The following is a 10,176-nucleotide window of genomic DNA, read 5'->3' on the forward strand; positions in this document are numbered from 1 at the left end:
TCCTCATTTATTAATGTTTTGTTTGTTTTTTTGTTTGTTTTTTTGAATATTTGTTACACTTGCTTTTTTCAAAGCATTAAACAAATTTTCTTTGCTAGTCAAAAATAACCAGAGTGAATACAAAATGCAGTTAAAATTTACAAAAAAAGAAGGATTCATGGCCAGAAGCTGGAGCACACTTCAGTCATGCAGCAGGACAAATATGCAAAACACGAGCAAGTCCACCTCTGAATGGCTAAAAAAACACACACACACACAAAAAGCAATTAAATAAAATTAAAAAAAGGAAGGTTTTGGAGTGCTGTTATTCAATGTCCGGACTTAAATAAGACTGAAAAGCTTTGTTGTGACGTTAAGCAGGCCGTTCATGCTCAAAAATCCTCCAATATGCCTGAAATACAACAATTCTGCAAAGAAGAACTGGACAAAATTCCTCCACAGCAACGTGAAAGACTCATTGCCAGCCACAAACACATAACTGCAGTTCTTTCTTCCAAGGGTGGCAAAACCAGTTATTAGGCTTAAGGGGCACACAGGGTCATGTAGGTTTGGATCACTGAAACCCTGGCCCCTTCAATTTGCTTTTTTTTTTCTTTGGAGTTTTCTGAATAACACTCAGTATGGACCAGTGTACCTTCAGCAACCCTGTCATGGACAAATTGCCCCAGACAGCACATTACCAGAGCATTTTCTAACTTTATTACAGGCAGTTTGACTCCTAGCCAGAGAAGAATCAGCTGCTAATCAAAAGTGTGCATGCACATCCAGGCGCTGCACCCTCATGGCAAGCACGACTGATTGTAGCCGGGGAGTAAGTACAGAGACTTTCTATTTCTATTTATCTACTAATCTCTGTCTTTTCTCCATCTCCCTTTTGGAAGTAATGTTCCACAAAAAAAAAAAAAAAAAAAAAAAATCCTTATCTTGCAAATGCATTTAAAGATGCTGGCTTTAAATAGCTCGGGGTGCTATTTCGTCAAACATCTCCTGTGTTTCGTACAGATCGTAACTTTTAGTGTGATTTAAAACAGAGCTGCACGCACTCAGTACGTCAGGTTACTGGACACGCAAGAGAAACCAGGAAGAAAGCCCCCATGAGACAGAGAAACAGACAAATGTTCTAATACTATTAATTATTATAATTATGATTATTATGTTATTATTATTGCCTCTTGGTCAATATTTACAGTTTCCCAAAACACCTAAAGGAACAACAAAATGCTCAGAATTACAATAAAATGAAAATAAAAATGCAAAGGTAAAATGTGAAGGATCTAATCCTTCCTCTTCTACCTCATCTTTCTTAAATGTTCTTACCTGTGATTACAAATGACTTCTATCAATGGATGTGGTCATTTACAGCAAAATTTCTTGGCTATATAGCATAAAAGAACAATGGTACGTCATCCACATTAACACTTGCTTGTCTTAGACATGATTCCAGGGGAAAGCGCGCACGCATTTCCCCACCAACATAAACTGTGCCGTTGACAGTCCCGCGTTTGGAGAATTCACGAAGGTCAGAACAGCCAGTGTGCGAGAGGAGAACCTCACTTTGGATGAATCACCTTCATGATCACGGTATCATCTCTGTCAGATATGTAAAAGTACTATGTTCGCTCATGGGGGAGTCCATCACAGGCACACCGCGCTGACTGATGGTGCTCACAAAAGCTACAAACAGCGTTTCCCAGCATGCACTGCTGTGTTTCAAACTCTACAGCTAACCTGGAAATATCAGAAATATAATCTTTGTGGCTTCTTCAGCAATTAATAAAAGCCCGACATTAAGTTCAGCTGAACCCAAGTTAGGTTAAACTATAACAACAACAAAAAAAACCTCTTTAATCAACATCTTTTGTTAAATAAAGATAAATAAAAAAGCAGAATAATCCCAGTATAGCGACTTATGCTTCCTTTGTGTCATGGTGCTTCCACCTGCTGCTCTAGAGTGGGAACAACACTTTGGATATTGAGCCGCACAGGACAAATGCACACGTGAAACAATTTGTTTATATATTATTTTTTATTGAAACGAATTGTAGTTTTGAAGATGTAGTTGTGTTCGTGTTTGTAATTGTGATTGGCCATGGTCCATGATGTCAGAATACCTCACGTTTAATACATTTCATCTGATATTCACCCGGCAGATGAAATGACTTCCACAGATGTCAGCAGCACATGTTTATTTGTTGGATCCCATCAGTTTTTCTAAGAGGTGCTGAAAGACTTTCAGTAATGATCATTTCTTCTTCTTTTCTTTCTTTCTTTTTGCCTTAGACAAACAGAGGGACGGACAGCAAAAACAAAGACACAACAACCAAAACTTGTATTCTATTGGTTTTCAACTTATTGAACATTGTTTTTTCTATTTCACTGAGCTTCTTTCATTTGTGTATTGTGGTTTGAACACGTTGTGTGAAATAAATTTTGATAATTTTGTCACTAACAAGATTTTGGAATTGTTCTCTGAACCTGAGCTGATTTTGTGTTTATAAAATAACTACAGTAGACAAAGAAAAAAAAGGGAACAGAGAAGGAATCAGAGCTCGAGGATGAGCCTGGTATGAAAAAGGAGAACACTTATTTGAGCCGCCAGCTATCCCACATACTGATTTGACTGTGTCCAAGCCCAGTGTCCCAGTGTCCACTGAGTGCTGTGAGGAACGCTGCAAACTGTTTACTGATATTTCTCTACCAACTACATTCAAATTGAACGTCAGATTTGCTTGGTAGTTCTGTGTTCTGACTCTTGTGACGTCATCTACTTTGGTTCATTCTGATGAAGCTGTTGAACGTTCTGCTTGTGAAAAAATGTCACCAGTGACTTTGAAACTTTTACAGGTGAAGCATTTTCCACAAAGCTTTGAATGGTCTTGATGAATGCTCAATCATCCAGGTAAGTAAATCTCCAAAAGTTGATTCTGTTCATCTGGATGTAACGTTTTCAGTGGGAAAAACATTTCGTCACTCATCCAAGTGACTTCTTCAGTCTCAGCTGACTGCAGGTTTCCCCAATCTTATAAACAGTACATTTGTATAATGACTAAAACTAGCACCACTGAAGGAACAATGGGCTGGGAGGTCAGTTCCTTCATCATAATTATGCAAATTTTCATGACCATTGATCAACAACCACTGACCAAAACCCACTGATCAATGGTCATGAGTACCATTCACAGAGAGTTGGGGAATGGCTGCAATCACAGCATTGTAAGATGGCGAAAGATGTACCCTTAGGCCCCCTCCTCGATTCAGAGATGCTCTCTCCCTTTTCACGTAAATGGCTTCCTTGACTCTGCACATCCTGGACAGGGAGGAACGCTGGTTTGAGCGCAGAGTCAGGTTCATTCTGATGAAGCTGTTGAACGTTCTGCTGGTTAAAAAATGTCACCGGTGACTTTGAAACTTTTACAGGTGAAGCATTTTCCACAAAGCTTTGAATGAATTATGGTGACAGAAAGAGGCCACAAGATGGCGCAATTTTGCACGTAGTGGATACCACCTGTTGGCTGTTTGGTTTATGCTTACACAACTCCATGAGTGTTTTATATAAAGTTTAAAGTATTCCTCATGATTTCTTTTTCCTTTCTGGCTGAATAAAATAAATTAACTTAAGGAAACTAGGGTGCGTCTTTTATCAGTAATTGATTATTTAAAACACTTCACTACCTAAAGTGCATTTTTGCTGCGTTACATGTTTGCTGAACTGCTTCATGGGCTAAAAACCTTTTGATTAATTAGACGCTGACTCTGTTGTTCTATCTATACTTTATGTTTTCCATTTTACTTTCCTGGATTGACAAGTTTGAAAATAAAAGCATTTAGTGTGATAATAAAAGGCCGCTGGAGATCAATTCTGCTGTATGGCAGCACATATGGTGTCCAAAGTTTCCAAAATTGGACAAACTGCAGAATGCCTGAATATGTATTTATTAAAAGCGCAGTCATTTTTCACTGTTTCACTTCAAAAGCGTACATCTTTGCACAGATGATGATTATATGTTGATTACTGACTTACTGGATTAAAATGTGAACTAAAGCACATTTTAAGGGGCTTACATGCTAAAAAATAAATAAATAAATTAGGCAAGGGAAAAGATCTACTGGCTTTTTCTGTGTTCCAGCCTCAGTAACTTTCACACAGTAACATCTGCTGTAATATTTACACCTCTGATGAACTCTCACAAGTGTTAGCCTTATTTTGATACCACAATTGTTTACACAGTTTGTAATTGCAGAGAAATACTCCATTTATTTTGGGCATGTCATTTTTGAGCAGGAACCTCAGAAAGCCCTTTGGGGCTTAACATGTTAATTAGGCCACTGATATTTATTTATGCTAATTTATAGTTAAGTTAATGAAAGAAAAATGAAAGCTTAGTCTACTGTTAGCATATTTATTTGAAAGGACATTGTGTTACTTTGTTTACATAGTAGGATATAGATCACAGTTTTTCATCAGTGCAGCATTTTCTGTAAACTCAGTAAAGGTCTGTGGCTGAATGTAGTGCAGTAACCACCAGAGGGAGCAGCATGTGTAGATTTGAAATGTCAAATTTCCAAATGTTGCTCTGGATGGGAGACACTATTGTTTTTCACTTTTTCCTTCTGAGTATTTGTTTCCTGGGTTTGTTCCTGCAGCTTTTATTGGATGCAAGCTCCTCTGTAGAAAGAAACAATCTATATTATATTCCAACAAACAGTGAATCAGTCTGAAACAGGTTATTAGGACCATAAGTGACATCACTGTAAGGTATAATGATCAGTCAATGCAGCAGCTGGTTGCTGATGAGTTTCATTTTCTTTAATTTTTCATTTCCTTTTTTCCGGTAGTGCTACAGGAGGTTTGTGTTGGCTTGAGTGTGAGCCGTCCTTCTTAGGCACCTTTGAAAAGCTCGTCCATTTGTATGACCTCTTTTTGGAGCCTGCTGACTTCCTTCCTGAGCATGTCTTCAAGCAGGATAATCTGCTCCTATAAAGTTTTTTTGTTTCTCTTCTTTTACTGTCTTCATCTCCCTTTTAATATTAAAAAGAAACCCCAACAATCAGATGAGCCCCTATGAGCAAGCATTTGGTGAGAGTAGGAAGGAAAACCTGGCTTTAAACAGGAAGAAACCTCCACAGAACCATGGTCAGGGTGGGGCAGCTATCTGGCAGGACCAATCAGGGTTGAGGGCAGGAAGACAGACAAACCATATTAATCACGTTAGCATGATGATGATAGGAAGGCCCCAACCCCCCCTTCAGATTTTACTATCCATCTATCCCATATGGAAAGTTTAACCAGAATGTACTTTTTAAAGTTTTCCTCCGTGACTAATCAGAAAACGTATAAAATGTTAAGAGAAACAATGTTTATTTCTGTTTCTCTGTAAAAGAGACATTGAACTGGGAAAACTTTGTTGTTAAAACGATTAAACATACGATAATGTTATTGGTTCTTCTCCTTATTATTATTATTATTAAAGTCACGATTTGTCATAGTCCCCCAGTCCTCTCTGTGCTGGCCTACCATTTTCTCTCCCTCCTCTTTATGTGTGTATGTTAGTTTTTGTTCAGGGACAGGACTCATTCTGCGTTTCCACCTGTGATAGTAACTCCCAGCATGTGTAGATTTGATTGCTGCTCTATGTATAAAACACATGAAAAGAAATCAACAATGCTGGTTCAAAGATGCTTTTATTTTGAAAGTAAAGAATTTAAAGAAATGAACCCGAGTAAGTTTACAGTCAGTTATCTGTGTCTGCATTTAGATTCAGATGAAAAATGAGGAAACATTTCAGCTTCTAGAAATTCCTCCACAGCACTGACACACATTTTTATATCAAACTAAATCAGCTGTTTACATGTTTATCATGATAGTCAGATTAAGTTTGACATCTGTTACGTGTTTAAGAAAAATACCTGCATGATTATCAAAGAAGAGAAAAAAGAGGAACAGTTGGATTTTGCTCAACTTAACAGGAAAGACTCCAGTTAAAAGCAAACATGTGGGCCAGCAGTCACCAAAATAACAGACTGACCAACACAGGACAGTGGAGCCAGTAAAAAATAATGCAGTTTATCAACTTATAGAAAATAGTCATGACCTAATGGAGGAGCAGCACTTTATGAAGAGCCGACTCAAAGAAAGGACAAAGAGAAGAGAATCACTGAGCATTTAACTGGATTTATTTGAATCAAAGATAAGAAGAAGAAGTAAATTATCTGAGTCAGTAGAATCAGAGGAGAAGTAGAAACAAATAAACACAAAACTAGAACCCAACCAGAAAGAGAGAGAGAGCAAGAAACTGATTCTAGCAGGTGATTTACTTCCTGTTTTACTACTAAAAATGTCTAAGCTCCGCCCACACAGGACAGGCCAAACAGGAAGTGTTGGAGCTGTCACACCTCTCACATGGTGAAAATCAGATGACCACTGAAGGTGGTATGATGATTATCATTGTCATATATCCTTCTACCGTTGAGGAGACGCACAAACACCTGATCTCCAACCTCTAGAAGCAGCGAGGCTCCATTAGAGCCACTCAGTTCTCCACCTGCTGTTTGGTGTTCATATGCAATAACAACGGGCCCTTCGTTCTTGTACAAATAAGCACCCACAGCAACGCCACCATGTCCAAACATGTGCAACTCAAAGTGGTAGGCTCCTCTCACTGGTGCAGTGAAAATACCTGTGGGACATTTGTTTTTTGTTAAATGGGAAATCAGCTGTTAGAACATCTGGAACATCAGCCTGACATCAACATAGCTGAGAAGTAACATTCAGTGTTATTACCTGTGGATGGCTTGTAGGCATTTCCAATGTTCGTGATAACATGTTTGAAGATCAGAGTGGTCTCTGTGTTAAAGGGTCCGATGTATGGTCCACTGCCTGGAAGAACCACAGCTGTTGAGAAAGCCACATGTGTGGCTGAGAGAGAGAGAGAAATGTCATTATTTAAACTTTCTGTTTCAGAGTTAGACTCTTCCCAAAAAAGTGACCATGACAAAAACTTTAATCTCCAATGAAAGAAATGTTTGACAGCTGGAAGCGTTTCCTTGTCACAGAAGAAATCAAACTCTGTGATTGGAAACTGAAATTTGATTGAATCTATTTTTGAGGATCCCAAACTCGTCCTTTAGATCAGACAGGAAGCTATTTTGTAGCTTCTGCCAAGACAACAAACTGTGTTATTCAGTGTTTTAGTTGCATCTTGGTTTGTGCTTCAGACAAACATGAACTCAGTTTAATGTCATTCAGTTTTTAAAAAACAGGAAAAAGGAAACTGTGCATGGCTTTAAATGCTTATCCAACAGGTGCTCATCAGTAGGGTGAACATAAGTTCAATACAAAACAGGAGTTCGTGGGGTCACCTGTTTCTGACAAGATCATATAAAAATAAAACATTAAAATAGACTAACGTGTATCAAGTCTGAGTCTTCATCAAGGTCTGACAAATATACAGTCAGTCAGGATTAAATCCCAGCCCTGAGTGGCTCTCACCCTACATCTGTGCCAATGTATTTTAAACCTTAGAGCAAACTCATTTTTCAGTGATGACAGATTTCTTTAGGAGAGAAAAAACATGATGTTTCTGCCATTTATTTTCTTTGTCTAGTTCATTTTTTCTTTAACGTAGTATAAATGACCACGGAGAGGTTTTTATGAGTAGGAAAAGCCATAAAACTAATAATAACTGTGTATGGCCTTGTTCATATTTTCCAAAGCTGACCAGTGGGTCAGACTGGAGTGTTCGGCAAGTCAATTCTGGCCCCTGGGCTTAAAGTTTAACACCCCAGCCGTAGCAGATGCTAAAAGTGAAAATTACCAAAATACAGAGGTCCATACATATAAAAACTATATGAAGACTTAGAGGCAATATGTATTTATTGGTAAATTGCTCGAGGAATTCAATTTCTTCTTTCATAATTTTATCCCAGAGTCCCTCAGAAACTCTTTTTTCATAATGTAATTCAGAAAAGTCGATCCAGTAATAGTACTTAATGTGTAAAAACACTGTGTGTACTAAAGTTATTTCTGTGAATAAAATAAAAATATTCAAACACAGTGACACCACTTTATGAACAGATTTATAGCACTGACATATGTTGATCCACCAAAAGTAAAACATCTGCACAGCCAATAGATGCGTCAGATAAGATTTCCACACAGTACCTTGTAGCTCCTGCTTCAGCGCGTCAATCTCAGTCTCCAGATTTGCTGCACGATCTGAAAAAAGCAAAGAAATCAAACAATCTCACTGACAGCACAAAGTGATTCACATGTTTTTATCTGTAAGTAAGAAAGTAACTGTGACTCTCATTCTGTTCATGCTACACTGAGCGACGGTCTCCCCCACGTCCCCTCATCCTCCACCTCCCACACCAGGTGGTGTGTGGTGTGGAGGTGTGGTCCTCTAGCCACAGGACCACACCTCCTACAGGTGCTGGGTGGAGAATGGTTGAAGAAGCAGACTTGTTTGACTGCATCACTGAACAAACTGATTCTCATTTGAAATCTGTGCAGTTTCACGCTGTTTGTTTATCCACAGTCTGTCAACTCTCCACTTTGTGTTTCCCTCTCTCTTTCACTTAGACATGAACCCTAGACTGTATGTAAACAATGGCGTTATCATGCCACTATAGCTCTGCTGGTTGAGCAGGTGACCAATAATGATTGTACTTACATAGCACCTTTCTACTCAGCTGACCACACAATGTGCTTGTATTCATACACATTGTTTTAATCTTTGTCTAAGAGCTTTGTCTAACACACACTCTGAAGCCACATGCTGAAGCTTCAGCATTTGGAGCCAGAGAGCGATCCACCAACCTTCCAGTTGGTAGATAAGCTGCTACCACCTGAGCCACAGCCGCCCCTTATGCTGAAAGACTGCAGTGCAGCTCATTTCCCCTCGCTCTTTCCCTGCTTTACCACAAATAAAAACATTGTTGGTGGTCAAGTTGCCTCTGTGATGAACTACAGATGTTCTAGCACAGTAGCGCCACCTGGTGGACAGATTTATAGCAGTGACACATGCTGATCCACCAAGTTTTAAGTCAAATATTTACACCCTTTATATTTTAGCATCAAAAATGTGTCAGCTGCAGATTTTTTAAACAGTTTTGTAGAAATGATCAGAGCCATGATGATTTCCACACCATACCTGTAGACTGCAGCTTCAGCTGGTCAATTTCACTCTTCAGCTTTGCTGTCTTTTCTGAAATAAGTGCAAAATAAAATTTATTTCCCTGGACCATCAATTTCTTTAAAGATTGGGCTAATATTTCGATACATACTTTTATATTTCATTTCTATACAAAATATTCATTTTCACAAGAAAAGAAAACCATGAATGTTTGTCATTTCTCATTTCAGTCATTCTGAACATTTATGAGTGACATTGATATCTCTCTAACACAACACTGGATCATATGCCAGTTTGCTTTTGCAGTTACTTCTCTCACTACCTGACATGATACTGTACCTTCAGTCTCTTTCTGTAGGACCGTGATCTGCTCTTTCTGCACAGCCACTGAGGCGGTCAGCTCTCTAAGCACAGCTTGGGTGTCCTGTGGACAGGGTTGTTGGTTTGAAGACTTATCTGCTTCAGCCAGATTTGCTGAAACAGTGCAGACTGAAAGCAACAGCGAGAAAAACACGATGATCTCCATGGTGATATTGTGTCCTCTGCTAGCCCGACTGAGCTTTTTATAGCATGGTAGACAAAGGTGTGTATATGGGGAGGTTACTTCCTCCAAACTTCCTCCCACAGACACAGCAAAATCTGAAACTTTCACTACAACACAAGTAAAGACTTTATCAATGAACCATGAATCTACTTGTACTAATTGTGAAGTGTGCAAAGGAGTAATCAACTAGCTCTGTCTCCCATTCAGCTTTTTGCTATGCTGAGCAGCAGAAGGAGAACAGTGGATTTTTCAGTTGGAATTTTAAACTAATGATGGCTAGCTAACTTGATAAGCAAACTGCAGCTGTAATTCACTGTGATCAGATGGTGATTTTTCTGACAAAAACAGGTCTAAATTAAACTGTACTCAATGGAAAGCTGAAACCCTGGGATTCCGTTCTGCATGATGGGTCAACGTTGTCTAATCCCCAAATACATTCATTTCTCTATCTCAATAAATCATGTTCAAATTCTTCCAAGTGATCTCTCCTTATTGCAA

General features: G+C 38.8%; 1 protein-coding gene and 1 non-coding gene across 2 annotated transcripts; both read right to left on the reverse strand.

Annotated features, from left to right (window-relative positions):
* Positions 1 to 1,441: 1,441 nt before the first annotated feature.
* Positions 1,442 to 1,605, reverse strand: LOC120442402. Its single transcript, XR_005614719.1, has one exon. It is a non-coding gene; the product is annotated as a U1 spliceosomal RNA (small nuclear RNA).
* A 4,547-nt stretch (positions 1,606 to 6,152) lies between these two features.
* LOC116331954 (complement C1q-like protein 2) lies at positions 6,153 to 9,671 on the reverse strand. The gene is made up of 5 exons (XM_039618643.1): positions 9,474 to 9,671; positions 9,153 to 9,206; positions 8,162 to 8,215; positions 6,782 to 6,916; positions 6,153 to 6,677 (listed from the first exon to the last, which is right to left on the reverse strand). Exons 1-5 carry the CDS (start codon positions 9,658 to 9,660, stop codon positions 6,397 to 6,399), a joined length of 711 nt encoding a protein of 236 aa, XP_039474577.1. The 5' UTR covers positions 9,661 to 9,671; the 3' UTR covers positions 6,153 to 6,396.
* Between the last annotated feature and the right edge of the window lie 505 nt (positions 9,672 to 10,176).

The sequence above is a fragment of the Oreochromis aureus genome, linkage group 10 (genome assembly GCF_013358895.1).
Source record: "Oreochromis aureus strain Israel breed Guangdong linkage group 10, ZZ_aureus, whole genome shotgun sequence".
In the NCBI taxonomy this organism is placed as follows: Eukaryota; Metazoa; Chordata; class Actinopteri; order Cichliformes; family Cichlidae; genus Oreochromis; species Oreochromis aureus.

Coding starts and splice junctions, on each gene's coding strand:
- LOC116331954 (XM_039618643.1), bottom strand. CDS start 9,660: ATGGAGATCATCGTGTTTTTCTCGCTGTTGCTTTCAGTCTGCACTGTT. Junction 9,207..9,473: donor CCTACAGAAAGAGACTGAAG/GTACAGTATCAT, acceptor CACTTATTTCAG/AAAAGACAGCAAAGCTGAAG. Junction 8,216..9,152: donor GCTGAAGCTGCAGTCTACAG/GTATGGTGTGGA, acceptor TGCTTTTTTCAG/ATCGTGCAGCAAATCTGGAG.